Consider the following 25,468-nt stretch of genomic DNA (forward strand, 5'->3'; position numbering starts at 1 on the left):
GCTCGCTACCCTCCAGGTCGTCAGAGACCGGGCGAGTGTTCTCGGGTTCCTCCCCCCCCGGGGTGGACACTCGGGCGGTCATGGACATGCCCATTCGGGCAGGCCCACCATCTCCAGGTGAGTCCTTCGCTCCACCTGCTTCCACGGGGAGCTCTCCAGGTCCTTACCCAGTAGACAGTCCACGGGCATGTCCGTGCGGACCGCTACTCGCAAGTCCCCGGAGACTCCCTCCCACTCGAACGGGACCGGAGCTATTCGGCAGATGCGGACTGAATTGTCGGCTGAGATTACCCTGCAGGAGGCGTGGGGTATAATTTGGTCTTCTGTGACTAGGTGACACCTTACTGCAGTAATGCTGGCCCCTGTGTCTCGGAGGGCCCCTATGCGGTGCCCGTTGACGGTCACCTGCTGTCTGTACTTTTCAGTGTTGTCTGGCAGGGGGGCTCCGGGGACCATTTCTCTATCCCCCAGACTAAGGTCATGGCTGTTGGTTCCCACCCCTCTGGGTCCTCTATCTCTTCCTCTTCTAAGGCTACTGTGGCTAGCTGGCGCGTAGGGGGGCTCGCAGCGGCTGTTTTCTTGAGCAGGGGGCACTGGGGGTCATTGGCATAATGCCCTGTTTGCTGACATCGGTAGCAGGCTGTGCTGATTTGGGGTCCTTGTCTAGCTGGGGGGAACCCTGCTCTCGCTGCGGGAGGAGAGGTTCCGGACTGGTTCCTGGGAGGGCTGCGTGGGGGCCCGGCCTGGGACCCTCTCGGTCTACCCTGACCTCCCCCTCCCCTCTGGCAGAAAGATCCTTGCTCGTTTCGGCCATAGTCTCCCACAGGACCCCGTGGAACTCTGGTGCTCACCCAGCGATCTGCTTTGACAGAAAGCTTCCGGGGGTCTGCCAATTTGCTGTCCAGAAGGTGCTGTCTCAGTTCCACAAAGCAGTTGGTAGATAAGTGTTCATAGGCGATGAGATCAATGAGTCCTTCAAACGTGGTCACCTTGCTGCCCTTGATCCATCCTTCCAAGGCCCGGCTGTAGAAATTCACATATTCTACCCAGGTGGTGCCGGGGATCTTTTTGCAGTCTCTAAACCGTTGCCGGTACATATCGGGAGTGAGCCCATAGCGTGATAGCAGGGCGTCCTTCATATGGGAGTAGGAGTTCATGAAGGCAGAGGGCAAGTCCAGCATGGTGTCTCTTCCCTCACTGAGGAAGCGTCCCCATAATCCGGCCCCCCAATCCTTTTCGGGTACTCGGTGGGAGGTCATGGCGACCTCGTACGCCTTGAACCATTGCTGGATGTCGTCCCCCTTGTAATACTCCTTCACGACATCCGTACTTTAGTCTCCACCGGGGAAGGGGCTTCTCTGTTCCCCGGGGGTCGGGAGTCTTCGCTTCTAGCTGCTTTGAGTTCTAGCTCTTTCAAGATGTGCTCATGTTCGAGCTGGAGTTTCTTTCCTTCATGCTCCCTCTGGAGCTTCTTTTCCTCCAGTTCTCCTTGCAGCTGTAATTGTTCAACGGCCAGTTTCTTTTCGGACAACTTGAGTTCTCCTTCCATTTTAAGGCGTGCCAGCTCTAGCTTGTGGCTTCGATTGAGTTCTCGGTTTGTCATCTCCTCCGGTGACAGGCCTCTCTCCGCGCTGGGACTCCGGGTCAGGGAGTCTGTTCTCTCACCTTCTTGGCCGCGGGTTTCGGTCTGCGGCCCTTCCTCTCCGCCGTCTCCTTCTGGTGGGGGGAGGAGGGCCCCGGCCTCTACCCAGGCTGTCAGGGCTTTTTGGTAGTCTTCTTTGGTGCTTAAACCAGTGGTAGCGATGTGGAAGTCTTTGCAGAATTGTTTCAGTTCTCGGTGGGTATACTCTTCCAGAAGTTCCTTTTGGAATGCGGTCTTTTCGCTTGTTCCGGTGAGACTCATGGTTGTTCCTCGTTCAGGTAGTGTGTCAGTCGTTTTACTGTACGATCTCTCAGACGTAGACTCTTATCCCGTCACTTGCCACCAATGTTAGAAGAGGCGATCCCAGAGGGCCAGGTTATGCTCACCCGACCACCCCGTGGACCCACCTCTCCCACAAGTAATGCCGAGTCTTAACGCGAGGTCCTCACCGGGGAGGACTTTGAGTCTAGGATCGTACACACTGAGCTCACACCATACTTACGAACGGACACCACACCGTGGATTTCAATAAACAAGTTCTTTATCAACAGTAAAAAGGATTCAGCATTCATATTTACAAGCGATCGAGGGATCGTAAAGTCTCAGGGATTCGGGAAGCGGGACAGTCTCAGTCTTTAGGCCAATACGATGCTTACCCTGCGCACAGCTCTCAATCCTCGAGCCGGGGGATACGGAAGATGATAATCGTACTGGCTGCTTCACTCACTTCAGGGCGAAACAGGTCGTGTTGGTAGCGTCGATGGTCCAGCCGGACCAGACTACTCCTCGAGCCACGACGAGGTCAGCAGGGCTCGATCCGGAGGTTAGTTCTTGAGGAGCCGCGATCACGTCAGCAGGGCTCAGGATGTTTCCACGCAGGTCTTTAGAGTTCACGATCGGGCCGCGACAGCGTCAGCAGGGCTCCGATGTTCTAGTTCCGTCTTTACGAGGAGGGAGCCGCGACAGCGTCAGCAGGGCTCTGGTTTTTCAGTTCCGACTTCACGAGGATGAGCCGCGACAACGTCAGCAGGGCTCGAAGAGTTCGAAGGTTGAGTTTTCCCCAAGGGTAAGCCGCGATCACATCAGCAGGGCTCTCTTGTCCAGGATACAACTGCCCGCTAGTTTTTAGGAGGGCCTCGATATAGTCCAGTGGCCCTTTGATGTCCGAACTCTCGCAGACGGAGGTCTCATGCCTTGGGGGCTGGTCATTGGAGAGGTCCGTCGGTTGGCCCTTTGATCCCTTTGAAGATGGGTCCGGGAATTCCCAGACGCCCAGCAGGGTCTGGAGCCAGCTCTCGGGGAGGCCAGAGGTGCGATCGAAACCGGCCCACAGGGGAAGGCCAGAGGTGTGAGAGAAACCAGTCTCTCAGGGGAGGCCGAAGGTGCAATCGAAACTCCCTGTCTTCTCTCACTCCCCAGCCGGGACTGGCGCGTCTGGAGCCTAGGTTTCGCTGGGGCCGGGGTGATGCAAGGCCCAAGGAGTCAGGGACCTCGGGAAGGGAAAATGGTTGCCGGGGCCCTGTGGGGTGATGCAGGTTCGGGGTGTCCGGGGCCAGGAAGGAGGACGGGAAATGCGGGGCTGGTCGTCGGCTGGTGTGGTCGTGTAGGGAGTTTGGGTGTACATGGACAGTATGACCAGGGTTTTCTGGGTGCAGAGCTAGGCTAACGGGGTGCTGAAGAACGGGGGGGAACCACGCCACGAGGCCAGGTCCAATACACAGGATACTATTAAATGCCAGCACAACTCAACGAATTAACAGGGGAAATTAGTGGGCTTTTTCTATTAAGAAATATTTGTTTTTTCATTGTGCTCTGATAATATTTCTATTAACTAAAAATACTCTTTCCTCAGTTTCTTGAGGGTATATTTTTTAAATACATCTGCAGATTACAAAACAGGCGCACACAGCAGTTTTTAAAAATAACTGTCCATGTGAAAATCCATATGGTGCAACCTTTTATTTTTTACATTAATAGAACATAAAAGCCATCAAAGTAACTGAATATGGTAAAACTATACACTGTCTACTTCTGAACATCTAGGTCAGAGGTCTCCAACCTTTTATACAAAGAGAGCTACTTCTGATCGATTAAAATAGAGCAGAGCTACTAATGAGTGACATTTCTTCCAGTAGTGCCCACATCAGACACAATCGTGACCACACACTGCAGGATTACTAGTAGTGACTACTCAGATGTTATATAGAGTGATGCCAAAATATCATATCCAAAATATTGACTAATACAGTATTGTGAAGGTGCATGTATATAGGCAGGTATAGATTTACTATTCTGTATTACACACCTACTTACCTTGAAGATATGTATATCCCTATAAACAGATTTAAGAATGTAAATAAAACTATATATTATATATATTATATATATTATATATATATATATATATACACACATATATACACACACACACACACACACACACACACACACATACATATATACACACATATAATTATGATATCAAGGTAATCTATATTAGGGATAGAATATTTTAACTGGGTGATAGATAAAATGAGATATTATAGTAGAACACCATCCACCCCAATTCATAAGACGAGGTTATGAACAGCAAGGTACGGAAAAGCTTTATCTTAATAAAATGCCTCCACATGACTAATGACATAACAGCAACTGCTGCAAGTGTCAACTGGAACAAAATACATTCTAAAAGTTAGAAATCTTGCATACTCAGTGTGAACTATCATTACCCATCTCCACTTTCAATCTAACCTTTGCTCGGTTTGGCTATAGATTGCTAAAGTATGGTTCCACAAACTCCCATATTCGAATTCTTGCCAGTACTCCTTTTTTTTGGCACACTTTTCATATACACTGTATGTTTGATAGAGTGGGACTTGCAAACTGACCATTCTCCATGCAACTTTGCTAAATTTAGAGTGGAGACGTGGTTAAGTTGCAGGTAATGCAGCCTATTCCAGAGTGTGTAAGCAAGTCTTTCTGCCATTGGTTTGGCTAGAGATCACTCCAAGGATATGGGGATATTCAGTGCTGCCTACTTCAATATAGCTAGACCATCCGAACTAAAGATTACTGTGCTTGACTAGACTTCAGGTAGCTACTTTTTAGGGTACTAGCAATCCACTAGTAGCTCCTGAGCTACCCGCTGGATGCCCCTGATCTAGGGACTGGTAAGTCAACGCAGGACTGTACATTCAGACTGGTCAGCCATGCAGCCTCAACTAATGTAACTACATTGTTTTACAAAATAGCTTTTACAAAAGATGCAAGTTGAACTCTGGCTCCCTTAAACAAGAATGGTCATTGGGACAATTATATCTGACGATGCATACCCTTCAGCTTCCTGAAACTCGGAGATATTGTGTAGGTATCTTATTTCTACAAATCTCTAGTGAATGGCTTGCGTTTGACTAAAAAGGAAAAATTCAATTGCCCTCATTTACTCTTGTCAGTGAAAGCGGAGTCAGGTGAAAAGACAACCTTGTCACTCAAGGAACACAACTACACAATACTTTGACTCAAAACTGCTAAGAAATAAAGGATTTCTACAAATGGTTCCCGCAATTTTGGAAATTATGGTTGAGATGTGGTATTTCAGGAAGCAGTCTTCGATGCACTTGTCGATCTAGGAGGAATACTATGCAAAAACAGCACAACTTTCTCCCAGAGGCCCTTTTGTGACATCCTGTAGCAAATGTGAGCACTAACCACAAGTGTGGGTGATGCTATACGAATGGAAGAATTTAATTTTTCCTTATTTTCTGCCTCGTAATTTGGAAGCATGTGCCAGACTCACTTCCTCTTCTTTCCTCTGAAGCATGGACCAAGTACAGATTGCTTCACCTTGATTAAGGTCCTTCTGCTGCTGGCACTATGACTGACGCACTATTTTTCTTCTTCCCCGCACGTTGCTGCTTCTTTTTCTATTTTCTTCTTTCTGTCATGTTGCTTCATGTTGTCTCTTCACTCCCACGTCCATGTTGTTTCTTCCCCCCACCCCCTAAACCCTTCTAGTTCCTTCCACCCACCCGCAACGCAACCATTGTCTGGGTTGCATCTTCCCTCCCAACACCCCAAAACCTTCTGTTTGTGCTGCTCCCCCCCACCCATCATTAGAAAGAAATGCACTATCAGAGCACCTTATTTTATTAACTTCCCACATCACAGTATTAGTCAAAAGTACACACCTATACCATGCAGAGGACATTCATGTCAAATAAAAATCAATCCTAGAGCCAGAAAGGCCATTCGCCTCATTCTAGTGCCTATCAAAATCATTAATAGCACTGTCTCCCGTGCAAATGTATGTTTGTTTTCTAAAGTATTACATCCCCAGGTCGCATGCTATTCGAGAAAAGCCTCATGCCACTATATTCTGAAACCCTGAATTAAATTAGACCTGGACTTAAAACGTTATTTCTTTTGAATGATCACCCTCTTTACCTCCATCCTCTACATGCCTTCACCCCCGAGTTTAGCCTAGTCGAAGTTGCATACCTGTCTCGATTAATCTCCATTATTGTATTTCTGCAAATTGCCTAAGTCTCATTTCCGAGGCCACAACATCCCAACCTTTGAAACCATATCCATGCACCTTAGCAATACTATTATCCTCTAGCCTATCTATTCATCCCACAAACCAATTGTAGGAATTTGCTTGGGAAAAAACTCCTTCGAGCACAAGATAACTCCTAATAAACAATAATCAATAACGGGAGTAGCCTGCTACACACTGGAAAGTGCTTTAATGCCTTTATCAAGGTATTAAATCCTACTGAAATCCAATTAAAATACAATATAATTATGATCACCTCTTGTTCATTTTCTTTGATGAACAAAAATGGTATGTAAAATGTGACTTTTTAAAAGATTAACAAATAGGATTTACAAATCTAAAATACGCAGTTTCGTAACTTTGCCAGGTAAATCAAGGACATGCAATATTTAACATCCTTATGCACATATAACACGTAAAGTTAATTATATAAGAAACAGCAACAAATGACAAACATTTTTCTGTTATTATGAAAGAAGTACAACAAGACCCACAATAATGCCAAGGTAAGAAGTGAAACTCCAATCATGATAGTTCACAGAGTATCCAGGTTTAACAACAGGCACTAGATGAATATGCATAATAGACGTAGCATTAGAGAGACGAGATTGGTCGATTGGGATAAGATGTTTTATTTTCTATTCCTCCCCCTTTCCATTTTTTTGGGTAGCTGTATAACAAGTTTATGTTATGATGGTTTGCAGTAAACATTGTTTAGCTCTGTAATCAAAACTCATAGCCTGGAGCATTTGCCAATGTTCACTAATAGTAATTATTGTATAAATACTAGCATTGTACTATTATACTCTGTATTATGATGCTGTGGGTGGCTCTATGTATATGGATTAAATCTGCCATGTTATTAACATAGCCTACAATTAATGCTAAAGGTGTATTGTACCATAAATGTCATTACTGATATTTGAAAATAAAACAGGTTCAACAACAGGCACCAGCAGGCCAATGTATGATATAGTGCTTACAACATTTAAAAGAGCTTACGATGCATGTGTACCTCAAGAACTCCCCTCCCCCTTCATCCCCCAACAAACCACAGCTACCACCGCCTTACCCAGTGATAGAACATGGATGTGTAGATTTCTTGGGGTTGCCTCCCCTAACAGTTCCAAAAATACCTGGGATCACACCACCTACTTTCAAATACAGTCTATGTAGAATAGGCCCCAGCGCTCTCAACTGGGGAGGGTAGTCCAACAACAGTAGCAAAGTGAAATAGATTATCAGTGAGTTCATACTTTCTCAAAGGTTTCGTTGGTCTGTGGATATAAAGCATGAGCCTTTCTAGAGCCACAGTTCATCATAACTCTGCTATCCACAATGCCACTAGCTAAGAGTCCGCTTTTATCCATAATATTGCAATAAATCTTTTGCCCGTGCCCAAAATGCACATAATTAAACGTTTTACAAATTGTAGCACCTCATGATGTGTACACAGTGTGTGCGCGCAGGAGGATACTTACAGGGTTGAGCTTATTCGGCATCCCCTTCATATCATCTATAGGACTCAAACTTATTTCCGAAACATCTGAATTTTCACACACTCCCAACAAATGAAGACACTGCTCCCACCTCGGTGCTACATCTTCAACATGCATCTGACACATTTGGATATATGGTGTGTATTCTATGCAGCGCGAGTTACCACCTCATCCTACATTTATTTTTGCTATGATGTGAGCTCTTGAGGATTTGAGGCATAGATGTCAGCTTTTTCTCCCGTGGCGCTTCAGTGAGCTCACTCCCCAGGTCAGACTCCCATTGTGATATGGATCTACATTTCTTAAAAGTTCCCCCATTATTAAGGATGACATACAAGTCTGAGACTAAGCCCTGTCTAGATTAAAAACACCACTTTCGTTTTGAGTCAATATATTTACATCTTCCATCACCCAGTACTGTATGAGCCCACATCAATAAACCACCCATCACTAACTGAACAAGCATGGAATAAATTAAAAGAGCCGGCACATAACGCTTGCCAATGGAGGACTCTAATTTAGTCCACCGCTGCCAGTCACAACTAGCTATACACTATAGCCGGTATTTTAAATCTTGCAATCATATGGGATGATAGCAACAAAGTCCATAACAGCAGATCTCTACAACATTTCTGCCTCCAAACTATGCCTGCTCAGAACCATAACCTATAAACTAGACTTTGCAGAAAGGACAACTCATTGCGGTAACACTCTTAATGGACTATGATCATAAGAAATAACATGCTTATATCTCACACTTCTTTATTCATCACACTGCCAAGAGCTTCATCCCATAACACAATAAAGACACCACTGTGATCATCACACACAACACAGAAACACGCACCACATAAGATCAAAACAAAGACAACACTCTTACGACACACCCTGCACAGCATAGAAAGCTACCCATGAAGTCAAGTTCTTCTGTGCCCTACATAGGGGTAGTACGAAATATATACATGTTACAGTACTATACTCAAATTGTACATACGAAGTACACCTTTTTTGTCGGTGTATGGCACAGCATGCACTTCTTCACAACCAACTGTGGATGTTTCCCCCGGGTTTTGATTGAAGTTGGCCAACTACTGAGAATAGCCTTATCTTTGGCCGACTGATCATTGAGGGAAAAAAATACGCAAAACATGCTTTGAAAAAGCCAATAGGCCTAGCTTGCATTTCAAATCCAGAATCATATTTATTAAAAGCCTACTGCAATGAAAAAACATGCAACGATGAGATAAAGAATTTGATGTATCCTGATCTCTCCAGAAGTAAAATAAGTCATTACGAATTGCAGGCACTGCATAGGAGGCTATGACTCGTCTTCCAATGCCTTTTGGCTGGGTTCATGCTATACAAATACCATAGGCAAACATACATACGAGGTGGAGTAATAAACCAAAATAACTAATAGTATGAGGTGACAGAGTGACATTCCTCTGGGCGAAGCCAAAGTTTATTTTATGTATATTTTAACGGAATGATAACAATACTCGACAGCAGGGCTGTCAAGGCAGAATTGATGATCCCAATACAGTATCGCAGGAGTTAAAAAAATATATATATTGTTTGTCAGTGGCAGTAAGTTAGGATGTCCTATATACACTTTGAAGCATGCAAGAGGTCAATATCAATTTGGAAGTGTATCTAGTCCAATGCGGTACCAAATACGCAACTAGGTAATGTATTGTTTTAAAAGTACCTTCCCCTTTGTTAAATCAAATTGAACCATACATGCACTCATAATCTGGAACCTGGAGTAAGTGCGTTGACAAATTCCTCATACAGACAAAAATAATAAGGATGTTTGCCTTTAAGAGCCCATGAATTATAAAGTAGAACACCAGATACAATGCTTCATTACCTCAAAGAACCCAACAAAAGTTTTCAATGGTCCCTTCATTATGGTTTTAAAAAGAGAAGTGACATTGTGGCCTGAGTGGAGGCCCAGTAAAATGCCACCTGCTCGGATTTATCCCCCACCAACAACCACTTGTCACTAATCCACCCCCCCCCCCCCCCGCCTTCATTGTTTTCTATGTTTTTAAGATGATCATGAGCAGGACGGAGGAGGAGGCTTAGTGATGATGCCACATCTATTACTGCACATGTGGGGACCAAAGTCCTGGCGCAGCAAAATCAAAAGTGGGGTCCTAAGGAGATGACGAGCGAAGGTAGAGCCACGACTAGTCGTGTAGCCAATTTGGTGCCTGCTGAGACGGTCCCATCGTTTGTGGTTACTAATTTGGCAAGATGACCTCAGTAAAGCCAAAAGCCCCCCCAAGGGACAAAACATCAAAGACCTCCTTATTAATACACAATCTAATTGGGGGGGTGGGAGACAAGACATTGCAAATGATCCCCTTCAGTCCAAACAGAGCAGTTACCAATTAACAGCGGCTTACAGGCCCTAGTAACAAAAGGCAACATACAACTGATTCTTTAATAAGGAGTTAACAGCACTATAGCCTGACTTTTCCGCGTATCTGAAGGACCTTGAGCACTCATGCATAAGTTTGAACTGAGGCTCGAACAAGCGGAAACCAGTCAGGTAGAGCATGCACAGAACTAAGATGAGTTGCAGAGAGATCGACAACAGTAGAGCATCAACAAGAATCTATTCTACACAAAATCGAAGATGAAGAAAATAGAAGCAAACCCAACAATATTTGCATTTGTGGAGTGAGTAAAGGTATGTCCAGTGCAGAATTGGAGAGCCACTTCCAACAAATCGTCCGACATTTGTTGGACCTGCCTGAAAAATAGTGGATCACACCCACAGATTGTATTTAGCTTTCCAGATGAAGAAAGATCTTCTGTTAGATAATCACTGGCGTGCATTTTTCAAATCTAAGAGAGACATCCTTGCAGCTGTATGGAGGTGGTCCCCTTTAAAGGTGAAAAAAATCACACTGTTTCCAGATATTTCCACCACAACCTTAAACAAACAAAGAAATGAAAGGAATCACATCTTGAAAATAAGAAAATACCACACAGAAGGGGGTGTCACTCAGTTAGAAATGGGGGTCCGTTAGAAATGGGGGTCTCTAGTCGGCAGAGGTAGGTACCTTTGTCCAAATAGGGACCCTTGCTTCTAGTCAGGGCAAGGGGGATACACACTTTAGATAACCCCTGCTTAGCCCCTTGGGGATCTATGGCACGAGCAGACTTATCCCAGAGGCAATGTGTATAGTATGTGTACTCAAAACACACAGTAATACAGTGATATCACCACAAATGGACACCACACCAGTTTGGGAAAAATAAAGGATCTTTATCTAAACTCTATAAGACCAAAACGACAAAAATCCAACATACATGTAATAAAAATATGACTTTAAAAAAAGGTTTCAAGCAACTGGGTCCATAGAAAACGATGGATGCGTGATTTTTCACTAAGTAACTGTAGATGCATCAAAATTCACAAGGCCACACTGCCGCAGACATGGGAAGCGTCAATAAACAAAGAGATGTATCAGTTCCTGAGGCCATGGAGAGGCAATGCAACAGTTCTGCTGCACATAGGAGAAGTGATGCGTGGAATCCGGTCCGTAGGGGGAAGTGATGCGTTGACTCCAAGATGATTCCGGTCCGCAGGTGATGCGTCGGGAAAACATGCTGCACAGGTGCGATGCATGGAAATCCAGGATGCGTCAGCGATCGATGTAGCGAGCGGCGCTGCGCCAGCTCAGAGAGCCTAAACTTTATTTCTCTTCCTTGTCCCAATGGGAAGTTATACTTCTAAGATGTTACAAAGCATTTCCCCTTGTATCCTATGGGGCGAGACAGCTTTCAATAGTGAAAAACTAAATTTACAGTATTTCACTTTCAGTACATGTCACACATACCACTGCCCGGGGGGTACCTTGAGCCTACCGTAGGGATACCTTACATGTAAGAAAGGGGGATGTTAGGGCTTGGCAAGTGGGTGCACTTGCCAAGTCGACATGGCAGTTAACAAACTGCACACAGACACTGCAGTGGCAGGTCTGAGATACCTTTTCAGCGCTACTCGTGTGGGTGGTACCGTCAGTGCTGCAGGCCCACTAGTAGCATTTGATTTACAGGCCCTGGTACACTTCAGTGCACTTTGCCAAGGACTTACCATAAATATGACAATCAGGGAGAACCAATTGGAATAACAAATTTACACATGGAGCACTTGCACTTTGACAGTGATCAGCAGTGGCAAAGTGCCCAAAGCATCAAAGCTAGCAAAAGCAAAGTCCAGCACAGCATCAAAAATACAGGAGGTAGAGGCAAAAAGGCAGGTAAACCACGCCAAAGATGCCAAGTCTAACACACCCCAATCAGCACATACTGTAAATGAGGCAAAAGTCCTACTCAAAATTAAACCAACTGATCCAGAACACAGTATCAAGAGGATACTCACCTCAAAATGACCAGTCATCGTCGAAGAGGAGGAAAACATAATTGAAAACAGAATGCACCATTACCAGACACTGGAAGAAGCAGAATAAGAAGGTCTATCAGGGTTCATCGATGATTAATGATAACTGGGACATTGGTGAACTCCCCTTTATGTCCATTAACCTCAAATAGAATGGTCTATAAGTGCTCATTGCAAATTCAGAACAAGAACCGCTGGGTGTCATTACATATCTAAACTAACGCAAATGCCTCACCAACCTGCGGGGCTCATGCTTTACGGGGCTGTAGTCTACCCATAAAAGGCACTTACATCATATAATGTCAGTTTTGCTGGCTGGGCACTGCAGGCCCTCATACTAACAGAGGTGCCCTGCTTGCTCCTGACGTTAACTGGTAAATATCACAAGTGCTGTTTAGTGCTTAAGAGAGATGCTGTTTTTTTCATTCAAGTTAAGAGTCCTGTCTTGTATTCAGATTTTGTTTTACTCCAGCCGTTGAAATACTTAACATTGCAATCCGTCAAAATTACTTTCATGGGAATACAAGGAAAGTACAGGGGCATTATTATTCCTATACACAATATATGTTTATAATATCACAGTGGTACATTCACAGCGGTCATTTCAAAGCAATAAAAGATCATTCACAGTTTTAATAAACAGCGTTCTTATCTTGTTTGGAGAATGCCACAAACTACACTAGTGACCCTGAATGTTCAGGGCCTTAATTCTCCAAGGACATGGTGGATACTTCTCAAATGGCTACATACAAAGGCACATAATACAGAATTCCTACAAGAACCCCATCTGGTGAAAGACGATATCTAGACTCAAATGGTACTGTTTTTCAATTGCAGTTTCATGCAAGAGCTGCTAACAAAACTAAAGAGGCTGATATCTCAATTTAGTAGAGTACTGCTCTTTTGTCTTGAAGCTCAATATAAAGATTAGAAGGGCAGAAGTGCAGGTGTAAGTGGACTTAGTAATGAAATGGTTGATTTTTTTTCCAATACTTTTTCATAATTTTAGGAGATTGTAATAGGACACTGAACCCAGACAGAGATATATCCACAAACATATAAAGGGCCCAAACATCTATCAATTCCCTTACACAAGGCATGGCTGACTTACAATTAACAGATACACGGTGTAGAACAAAATTAGACTATACTGGTTTCTCAGTAGTGCACTAATCTTACTCTAGAAATGATATGTTTTTGATTAATGCAGGCCTGACTTTCAATAACTGAGACCCAAAAAATGCAAAAATCCACATCCTGGTGGCAATGAATCGAAAGTGTCCACACCAATACACTCTCCTCACCCTCAGGGGCAATTGTACAAGCCAGCTTTGAGAGATACGATAATTAAGGCGACTAATCTAGGAAATATTACAAAATGATTTCCTACAAAATGAAACCTATGATGTCGGATACAATAAGGGATGCTGCAGAAACAGTCATTTGGGGAGAGCGGATTTCGAGATTGGGTGCTTTAATCTGGCATTAAAAAAAAGAAAAAAAGCTAAATCTCGAACAGGAAATAAAACAATCGAGGCTTGTACACTGCCTTACCGTCTATTTTCAATGCGCCTAAGAGATCAAGAGAAGGACTTGGAAAAATATTTTGTCCAGCAGCAGGCTAAACATTACATCCACTCCTTGAAACATTGGAGAGAGAATACACAGCGAACACTGCAGATGAAATTATACAATCTTTCATATATTCTATTCTGAGTTATACAACTCACAACAAATCCCTGATGCAGATGCTGCAGTATATTTAGAGGAGTGTGTACCTCCTCAGATCAGCATGGAAGATATACAACACTTACAAGAACTCATCTTGGCGGTGGAAATAAAGGCAGCCATATCCTCATTAAGGAGAATAAAGCCCCTGGTCCCAATACCTTGACTGCATCATGTTATAAAACATATCAAGAGCTTATAGTAAACCCAGTGACAAAAGTATTTAATTATATCTTACAGATAAGCAAATTAACAGAATCAATGTCAGGATCAGTGTTAATCCTAGCGTTAAAACTAAACATAAACAATCATTTATATGAATTTTATCACCATATAGCTTTGCTAAACGTTGCTGCTATTTTTTTCGCTAGAACTCTGGTTGCAAGGCTAAATACCATACAGCAATCATTAATCTCCTGTTATGAATCGCGATTTGTGAAATGCAAGCTAACCTGGAACAACAACATACTGGCTGTTAATGTAATACACAGTAGAACAATCACACACTAAGAGAGCTCTACTCGCACATGACGCTGAAAAGGCTTTGATAGATTCCAACAGAATTACATAGTCATTCAGCTTAAGAAGACAGGGCTTGGGCTCAAATTGAAAACATGAATTTCGGCTTCCAACTGATAGCCTAAGACAAAAATCAACCTTAATGGCAGGTTTCCCTAGTTATAAAACACTTTCATGAATGGCTAGGAAGGGTTTCCCATTGTCCCTCCTATTTTGCATTGTCAGTGTAACTACTCATTCAATAAATTAAAAACAATTTTATTTTGGGCCTACAAACTATATCTGCCCAACACAAAACAACCCTCTTTGCCGTCAACATGCTTTGCTTCATTACTCATTTTCAACAATCACTGCCCAATAGATTTAACAAATTGAAAGGTTACAACCGCTTCCAGCCTTAAGACTAAATTTGATGAATCTAGAGGGCTAAATAAAGCAGATCTCCAGGGTGAGAATGGGGAGGTTCTTGAGAGTTCAGGTGTCAAATGCTCTAAGGAACCAATGAAATATCTGAGGGCTTTTTCTCCTCATCAATGAAACACCTCTATGAGTGCCATATACCATGTTTTCGATGTATTGATTAGGGATCTTTATAAATGAGGGCAGGTAGAAATATTATGGGTGGGATGCAGGGCCTGTGTTAAAATGAATTTTATCCAAAACTACTTTATATAGTTCAGACCCTTTCCTAATAGTTCCAATGCCAGTCATAAGCATGTTCCAAAGAAACTGTTAGTCTTTATCTAGGCAAACAAAACCCTTAGAATAGCTAAATCAACCTTAATGAAGCAGAGATAAGAGAAGCGGCTGGGGTTTCCATATGATGCACATTGCATTAAAGCAGTGCACATAGGACCAGCTTTTGAATGAACAAAAGTCACCGTTATAGAGGCATGGCTGTTAATGGAACAATTAAATAAATACATTGCATTACATTATCTCATACAGTTTAGTGCCATTTTACCAGCCAGTGAATGACAGAACTCTTTATTCCATCTCTACATTGTTAGACCACTGGGACAACATTTCATGCCAGGGTTTAGTTACCTTGTTCCGTTTTCCCATGACACTTATAGTATTCAATTCTGATTTTCCTCCCAGTCTTATAGACTCTGGATTTACATCAAGGAATAGGAAATGTCCACCCAGATTGAAGGATCTCTTTAACAACAATGTAATCCTGACTGGAGAGGCTCCACAGGCATTCAACTTCGCTCCACCAGATACGTTGAGATTAATTCAGTTTCTTTAATCATGGAATCGTAGAGAGAGGGGTGGCAGAAACATAACACTCTTAGAGACCTTGTCTGACCAAACATCATCATACATAAGCTATCACCAACCTCTGTACTTAACTTACATAGATCAACATCACCCTCTAAACAAGAGTAAAAAGAAGAATGGGAGAATGAGGTAGGCAGGGAAATGTCCTTGGAAATGGCCATTATATGGAACAGAGATTCCACATCATCTATCTGTTCTCAGTTTATATGAATTTTCTTTAAAGTTATCATGAGATGGTATCCGACACCAGCAAGTTTGTGGGTTATGGTTAGTTACTCAAACAGACATTGGGCCAAGCGCTGCGAGGCCTCAGGGTAGTTATGCGCTATACAAATGCAATTTTTCATTTCATTTCATTGGAAGGGATGTGGTGAGAGAGGTAAAATATCCCGTATGTGGCTATTAGTGTCCTACAGTGCATGAATTATGGATAAGTGCAGGTCAGATGATGTCATAAATCAAAGAATTAGATCTGGTAGCAGTGCTGCTGGGTAGCAGAGGAGACCAATAACAATCTCCCACTATGATGCCCATGATAAACTATTAACACGTTACTAGCAACCAAATTATTGATAGTGCAATTCTACAAACTCCCAGACCTACGTCCTAAGTGTTTGGTCAATTAAGGACTATTCACACCAAGGAAAAATTGACAGTTGTACTTCACGATAGCATGGCAAAATTTGAGACCATAAAGTCGCCCTTCCTCTGTCATGTCGATGGGAGGGGCAAAATCGGCTGCCTCTATATGCCCAATGTAATTGATAAGTTATAAATATGCCACTCCCAGCCAGACAACACCTAGAACGAGACCGAACCCATCAGATGATACGCATATATGAAATGTGTACCATTATAAGATGTTCAGTATTAAGGATATCCGTACAGTATTAAGGATACCCGTTGTCTTGATCATTGTTGCCAAACGTTTATGCTGTAAATCCATAATGGTTTTTTCTGCCTTGAATGTTATATTAACATTTTAAAGTTGCTCTAGTCACCTATGCCATCTACCTATGTCTTGCTTTTCGCTTAAGCCTTTAAAGTTTAATTTCATAATTGATTTTTTGTGTATTTCTCGAATACCTTTTTTTTGTAAATCATAGTAAGCTCAATAAACACAACCATAATTTGCTGTCGTAATTGCTTAATCATGCAAGTGTGCTGTAATCAGGAGGAAAGTAAACCACTTTAGTGCAGAGGAGGCTGAATAGAAGAGTCAACATCTGGAAAATGATGTGCAAAAAACACCTAAGCAACGTGGAAATATGTTTACGTTTGAGATATGTATGCTTGAGACTGGTCAAATACCATGATTTCACATGATTGGCCCAAATTTCGAGCCTTACACCACCATTCATATCTGTGTAAAAGGCCTACTATTGAGGTTGATTGAAGTAGGCCACAAGTATTCTGGAAGGATTCTTCGAACTAATCACAACTTCCAAGTGCATGCTGAATATAGCCAGCTGGAAGGCCATTATCATGGATACAGATAGTCAGTGCCACTGACCGCGAGAGATCACAAGATTCCTTAAAGTATACTAAGGAACCATCCTACTTTAGTGCACCACTTTTTATGAATTCGACAAACATGTTTACTGGCTACCAACCTTCTGTGCAAATTATGTACAATGTGTGAGATTGGGGAAATCTAATCGTATTCAAATTAAAGGTTCCCCTACATTCCAATCTCCCAAGATCTCACTTGGAGCTAGCACTGTTTGCTTGCTACATAGGCAGTCAGATATGTGTTGGGAATAGTATTTGATGACAGAGCCAGATAACGAATGAGTGAAATACCTGTGTTAGTTAAGTAGAGGGTGGTCAACTCATACTTTGATGAACACCATCTGCCACCAAGACAGAGAACCTTAAATAGGGATGATTTCTTACCACCAGTCGGGCAAAGTAATATTACCTGTGCAACAGCAGAAATTATCAGCTAATATCTAAATCAGACTTTCAGCTCTATCATGCAAAGCGTTACCATACTCTCCAAATAACTTCCAGAAAGATGGAGACTACTGACTGAAAGGGAGAAACAAAAGAAAACCAAAATTTCTACTCCCCTCTTCTCTAAATGTGCCTCTATACCAACACTAAAATGCCTCTTTAAAAGAAAGGCAATTTAATTTAAAACGATGAGCATATTTCAACTATGCATTAAGCTGCATTGAAAACGCTACATTTTAATAGGGTCAAAAATCTAAATAGTTTATTGTGATGTGGGTTCCAAAAACTGGAACAATACCACCTACAAAAAAACAGGGGGTAGTTGTACCTTTCTTTCTCAGACAATGGCAAATTCATGGAGGTGATGTATTGGTAGGTGATAAAGACAACCGTCTCTCAGCTGGTGGGTCTAATGAAGCCATGGTGCATATATTGTACTTAGGTGGTTGTGGAAGGCATTGCATTATTTCTTCGTAACAGTAGTTGGGCAAGATACAACCCATGCTAACATTTCCAAAGGTCTACATGTACAAAGCATTTAAGCAATTAAAACAGTCCAGAGTTCTGCAGCGTGAGGAACCCTTCATTGATAACCTCACGTGACAGGGAGTCTTGAAATGGTAGGTTACATGGAAAAAAGCCTTAGACATGGTACAGTGGAATGTATTCGCTTGAAGCGCCTGACGAATAAGACGATGAGGATACAATATACATTTGTGACCTAAAAGCATGAACAATTAAGGCAGATTAGTTATCGGGAGTATAAATCTGAGTGAGGTGAAAGTAATAGTGTCCCTTTTTCTAAGAGATTGAAAAAAATATTTTCCCCAAACTATTCATTGTTCCTAAACGATGGTGGTTGGCCAAAGAATTGCACTTGATATTTTGAGCTATCATCGAAGTACTAGCTAGAAGTAATACATTAAGGGGTCCATTAGGATGGTGGGCGGATTGCCCCCGCCAGCCTGGCGGGGGCAATCCGCCCGCCATCCTTCCCTGTATTCTCCCCCGCCATATTAGAATGGCGAGGGGACCACGGCGGAGCAAAACACCGCCCGCCACTTTTCCGCCCCGGGCGCATTGCGGCCGGGGCGGAAAATGATTAATATGGTGGCGGTGTCAAGCAGACACCGCCAGCCATATTATGATGGACTGAGGGTGATGCCTTTCTGTGGCGGCATCGGGCATGCGGTCTTCACTCTGGGGGCACACAGGTGCAGTAGTCTTGACAAAATAATGATAAAGATACACGCTTCAACAATGGGTGGCCTGTGACTGATTTTAGAATGCAAAGGAATATGTTGTATGGTTGTCATCTTAAAGACTATGGTTTAAGTTTGCTACGACAATTTTTTTTACTATGCTTAGATATGGAGGAGTCTTAAGAATCCCTTACCAAAATGAGTGGCCCAATCGAGGAAAGGATACATTTCCCCCAAAACATATTTATGAGCACAGTCGTCTGCATCAAACAGGAAACTCAAACATTGTAATTCAGCATTCAAAATACTGTCCCAAAACATAGTAACACCTCAAGCAAAGAACTGCAAATGTACGCAAACATGTTAAAAACATAAAAAGACAAAAAAGCAGTTTTTTTTCCAAGCAAAAAAAAAAAACATTCATGGTACGGTTTACTAAAAAGACATCAAAACGCAAAAAAACTACATGCTACAAAACAGTTGCCTTCTTATAAGCAAATCAAACTAGGAAAAACTAAAAGATGGTGTAAGTGAACATACCAAGAAGGCATATTTCAAATTAAAGTGTGGCAAGGTCCAAAACAGGTAATAAATGCCACAATACCATCAGTGCACAAAAGATCACAGAATGCATTGTACCTGGGATGCTCACCATCAACATAAACAAAAGCACTTCCAACACCATCAATTCAACATCCCAAAGCATAACACGGACTACGATGATGGAGTGAACCTGCAATACGACCGGAAACTTCATAAGAATGCAGCCATACTTGGTGCATAGAGCCAAGTGAAAACTGAAGAGGAGAACAGCAGAAAAGAAAAGCAAGTTCCAATAGAACTGCTGCACTCTAAGGCCCCACAGGCAGGGAATGTATGGAGGGGTGGGTTCAGATTTAATGAACACAAATTGAGACATCCTCACAAGACACCAACGAAATAAAACACGTCAAGTCATGGAGACCAAGATGCTAAGCACACTATGCTACTTGGCCTATGAGTCGGTATGGAGACTCATTAGAGGCAAAATGATCTTCTCAAAGCTATCTTTTGCGTTCAAGTCGCATATGACAAATAATGTCACTTCCCCCAGACACCATACCAGATGTAACAAGCAGAGTGGGACTGCAACAATATCAGTGGCTTTCCCTCACAATAAAGGTCACTAATTGCACACATGCCATCAAGAGTACCCTCAGAAGGCCTTTATCTTCTTCAATCGCAAAGGATAAACCAGCCTCAATGTCCTCTTATCTCGTACAGAGCCTCTCCAGGGCTGATGCACTTGATAACATTTGTGAAAGGATCTGAATCCATGCTTAGCTGCAATAGGTGAGGTGCAGTTGTCATGTCCGAGTTGGTGAGGTTGAGTTTCTCGTGTGGGTTCTGGTCTGCTGGCAGTGGTTGTCGGGTGTGCTTCCATATCAATCATCTCAATGAGATTAATTTGAAACAGAAGGGCAGGTTCTAGCACTGTCCAGAGTGGAGGTGAATTGGTAATCATACTGGGATATGGTCAGTTATGGCTTCCCTTGCTTTAGAGCAGCCTAGATTCTCCTTTCTCCAAATTGAGAATGGTTTTCTCCACCTGATTGATGTGGCTTTCAGTCTGTCGAGTACACTGCAGCAGAGACAGTTGCTTGGTGGTACCAGTTGCAGTTCCACTAGTTTGTGTGCCAGAACGGCAATGCATCCTGGTGCCTTTCTGCAGTGGAATGAAATGGGAGAAGCTTGCGGGTGTGTTAAGAGAGAAAGAGAGGTTAGGGCTGGTGCCTAGTGTGTCCTTGTGGCTATCCTGGACTTGATGGGATGTAAATAGAAAACACTGGGAAAGCCCAGGGTACTCTGCAGAACCTAGGTTAAACAAACATATCAATAAAAGGGTTCTGTAGAGGGATAGATTGAACCAGCAGTATTCATTATTGGAAATGCAACTCAATTTGCAATCATGAGGTCTTTCCAAATTCTTACAGTACATTTTCATAATAGAGAGCTTCCAGTAACATTCAAATGCAGACATGTAGGGATGCACAATGGTGGGACTTGCATTTTGTTTCTTGAGTAGGTATGACCAATTTACTAGGTAGGCACCAGGAGTGTGTTGTATTCATAGCATACTATTGTTTCCTTCAGCACAGCCCCAAGTGTTGGTTACATCTTGCAGTCAGGGTGATGTATGTGTGAAGTGGCATAAATATTTTCACGTTGTACAGATACGGTTGGCATACTAAATGTGGATTCTCTTAAAAAATGTGCATGGGTGGTACTTTCATTCAACAGTGACGTTTCTGATCATAGTTCTATCGGAGTTTGGTTGCTAGAAGAACCTGGCTTGGCAGTTCGGGCTGGACCGTTCCCATGAGGCATAGGGTGATGACTGATTTGCATATAGCTGGGTCTGAACTGAGGTGGCGAAGTGAGCTAAAAACGATGATGGATTCAACCCAGATCTGTGACTGGGGGTGAGTGTCTGAAATGTTTCAGTGCTCCGTCCATCATCTCCTTCTGTTTGCTTTGTGCGCCTTAAGTTGGCAGGTTATGCCCAGAAGCGGGTCTCTTGCTCACTTTGCCACTGAAGTCAAGCTAGCCTGGCTGAAGAGAGGTGTTACCCTGAAACCGGTCCCAGGATGCTTGATTCCAGTTCGGGAAGACCTGGCTTGGCAGTTCGGCTGGACTGTTCCCATAAGGCACAGGGTCATGACTGATTTGCATATAGCTGGGTTTGAACTGAAGTGGCGCAGTGAGCTAAAAAACGATGATGGATTCAACCCAGATCTGTGACTGGGGGCGAGTGTCTAATGTTTAGGCGCTTCGTCCATCATCTCCTTGTGTTTGCTAGAAGAACTTGCCATGTTTGCATGGCGATCCCCATTTATGATGCTAAGTATATGAACATGTTATTAGTTCTATGATTTAGTGCCATTTCCACATCATCGAGCCATCTTCATCTGGACTACGTTTGCGAACTTCGGTTATATTACACATGAACGTGAGTGGTAAACTGTTTGTTAAATTGACACAAGTCTGCTTCTCTACTGTGGCAAACAATTGCTGAAGTTTATCTGCATGAATATAACAAGACCATGTATGCTGTGACGTGACCCGGCTCATATGACCTATTTTTTTAATAATGTGCTAAGATAGATACAGGATTACATACGTTGTTACATGCAACTTCTCACAAATACAGCTGAAGAAGCTTATCTTTCTTTATCCAGCTATGGTTGTAACTCCGAGAAATTTGGAAACTGCAGTCCCCCCACCCACATTACCCCACCATGGTCGATTCAACTCTGGACTGTGCTGACATTACAGATCGAGTGCCAATCCATGAACCTTCTTTGAATCTTAAAGAGATCAAGCATGCCAATTGTGAAAGTGCTTTGTGAAGTCATCACAAGAATAACTGGAAACTACCTACATGAAAACCACAGCTACCAGCTTTAGGTCACCAATGCTGCTTAATATTATTGAGCTATACGGAAAAGATAAGGTCCAGAATTGTGTGGTAACCTGCCAGAGTATGAAGATGCACCTTTTGCATGTAGCGTGAAAACGTACTGTTGTTGCACGTTTTCTGGAGTTCATTAACCTCTCAAATGAGTACACATCAATCATAAACATCTCACAATTAGTGCTCAGACAACCTATATTTTTCCATTAAAAGTGCCTGAGCATCCGTTTTGTACTGATACAGATATAATTTCATCCAATGCATTCGTTTCTTTGTATCACTCCAAGAGAAAAATAATCATGTTAATAATCATAACAATAGGGTGGAGTCACACAAAATTCAACAATCTATAAATTATACCAATCACACAAAGTAAGCTCATGCACAATTACATTTTTATGTAAGCCCAATAACACCATCAATAGTATAAATTACACAAAATGCTAACTTTTAAAGTGGCCATGCAATCACTGAACCTATCTTTAATTGGTCCCGTGGCTAGCCCAAGAGCACAATTGTCTATATCCTAATGAGACTGTCAACTTGTTTAGATTAATGTTTCAAAGATTTTGGGGGAGCGTCCTCCTGAATAAAATAAAAATTATATATATATATATATATATATATATACACAAACACATACACACACACACACGTGTGCGTTTTACTATGTTTTCTTATTATTATTCTGGGGACCACGGTTCGATCCCCGGCTCCGGCGGCAGGTTAGCCCAGCACCATGTGACTCTGGGCAATAGCTCGCTTAATCTTCCCGACGGCCCCCAGCGCCTAGAGACCCTTACGGGTGATTGTGCGCTTTACAAATGTGGACTTTTTATTCACGTTTATCTTTTCAGAACGTTTATCTTTTCTTGGATCGCTTAGTGTGTGTAATGGAAAGCAACCAAAACAGCAGCATTAATTTACACTTAAACCATGAGCGGAAACGTAAAATCAGTTTAAATGATGTAAAATATGTCAAGATTGCCAGAAAACATCGACAACAAGAGTAAGGAAAAAAAACTTTAAACTCAATTCCAACATCGGTCCTATTGGTGTGTACGAATACTTATTCTGAGATTCCACCTCTACTATATAGGTCTAAACTCGTCCAGAAATGTCAGCAATTTCACATAATTACAGATGAGTTTGTGATGGAATGGAGTTCAAATTCCTCACCGGATTCTAAATGCCACTTTCATCTGTTCACAGCCAATGCACACTTGCATCAGCACGGGCACTTCGCTGTTGTATACTGAACAAAAAAGTCAGTTGAAGGAAAACAATGCACATAGGATGCACCCAAAGGATTGCGTAGTTAACCTTCAAATAGCCCCATGTCATGTTTTTTAACATGCTGGAAATTGTAGCCTGTACCGTACCAATAATGGAAATCTAAATAAGGGTATCACCAAGGACGTGGGAGGGGGAGAGGAGGGGGTTTCTAGCAGTTTGGATTCCAACATCCTGTCAGCAATTTACGCACACACAACCTATTCCAGCTATTTTATACTTCAATTCTTATTAAACTTTCATGCCTTTGGTTACATGTCATCTGTTGTTTAACCCTCAATATTCTACATCTGCTTACAGAATAAAAGCAATACCGCCACACGCCCCCCACCCCCCACCAGACACACACAAACTGTCTGCAGCAAATTAGTCATTTTATCCAGAGGGTGATATTTGGCTAAAGCACACACTACGCTTCGCTACGGGTCACTTCCGAATCCAATGAGCTGTTATTTGCATTCTGCAATCAAGATGAGAAAGCAGAAATGCAAGTAATTTAAAAGCAAAAAAATTACAAGGTCTAGAAAAGCCCTGCACACCTGCCATGTAGCTTTCAACGTCCTCTCCCAAACACTGCTCACGGAAAACGTAGCTACTGCAAAAAGTGTACCCAGTTTTTTGTTTTTTTATAAACTGTCTTAAAAGACCTTTCCAATTAAAAGGTGACGTGTTTTGACAGCCAAATCAATCATGGGAGGGGACAGCACGAGACGACACCAAAGGAAAAGTGGCAACATCTGCTTAAACTTGCAGGCGCTGCACTTAAAATATACAGGCCGAGTCCATCCTGTGCAAAGCCTTCCTCCGACACTACAGGGGAAGCAGTCCACACACTACAGCGCCAGTAAAAAGCTAAACAAACTCCAGTCATCAGACTTCGTTAGGTCTCCAGCACCATTACACTGACAGAGTTGGTCCCACCCTCCGATCCCCCTAAACCGGACTCCCCGAATTGGCGGATGTCACTTACCTTGTACACATCGCCGTAGGTCCCGCTGCCCACCTTCTGGATGAGTTCGAAGTCCTGCTGTGGGTTCCTCCTCAGGATGTCGGCGCTCGGCCGCCCCAGCCCTTCCATTCTCTGCGCGGCGATGGCCCAGCGGGAGGGGCCCGATCAGTGGCCCCTGGCTCCGGTTCACTACCGGCCACTGGACACAAATAATGCGGCTCTGGGGCGACGAGGCTTCGATGCAGGCAGAACCCAGCCTGCTCCGGCAGCGGATATATGAAAACTTCTGGAACTCTGTCTGCCGTTGCCAGGGCTCGCACAGTGGCCCTTGCGGGGCTTTGTCTGTGCCCCACGCAACTTTCTCAACAGACACACCGGCACTTTGGCATAGCGCAGACAGCTGTGCCCAACTCTGCCAGGAAACGTCACACGCACGCCACCCAGCACGCGCCTCGCTCACTGACACCCAAGAAACCCATCTTCCGTTTCTAGTCAGGCGTTTCTGTCAGAGAACTTTCACTGAAAACAAACAAAGGACACGAGCGTTCGAAACACCAAAGTAGCACGACGGCCATCTTGAGGTAGGCGGGAGGGGGCTGAAATCCGCATGAACTACAGAAGAGTAGAACCGCTTTCTGAAACGCTTGATGAAATATAAGTCGCCGCTGTAAGTCTCCAGAATCCGATGCTGAAGAATATTAATACTAATTATTTATAGAAAATCTATTGCCAACAATTGTTCGATTAACATTACAGGCAGAGAAAAGAAAGATCTGAGGTAGTAATTAATATTTCGTCTTTCACTTTTGGGCGTGCTTTTTATAGGTTTTTCGCGTTCGTGCAATTATTCAGAGGTTTGCAACACAAACGACTGCGTAGCAGCGTAGCCCGGTTTCCTTTTTAGTACCATACATCCTCCCATTGTGAAATCCTAGTGGACCAAAGTCAACAAGTTGTCTCCCGTTGAAAC

General features: G+C 43.1%; 1 protein-coding gene across 1 annotated transcript in view; it reads right to left on the reverse strand.

The window, feature by feature from the left end:
* MAP4K5 (mitogen-activated protein kinase kinase kinase kinase 5) overlaps positions 1-25,005 on the reverse strand; it is a 686,515-nt gene extending 661,510 nt beyond the window's left edge. The window contains exon 1 of the mRNA XM_078659722.1: positions 24,520-25,005. Coding sequence (XP_078515848.1) covers positions 24,520-24,627 — 108 coding nt within the window. The 5' untranslated portion in view covers positions 24,628-25,005. The remainder of the gene's footprint in view (positions 1-24,519) is intronic.
* Between the last annotated feature and the right edge of the window lie 463 nt (positions 25,006-25,468).

The sequence above is a fragment of the Lissotriton helveticus genome, chromosome 9 (genome assembly GCF_964261635.1).
Source record: "Lissotriton helveticus chromosome 9, aLisHel1.1, whole genome shotgun sequence".
In the NCBI taxonomy this organism is placed as follows: domain Eukaryota; kingdom Metazoa; phylum Chordata; class Amphibia; order Caudata; family Salamandridae; genus Lissotriton; species Lissotriton helveticus.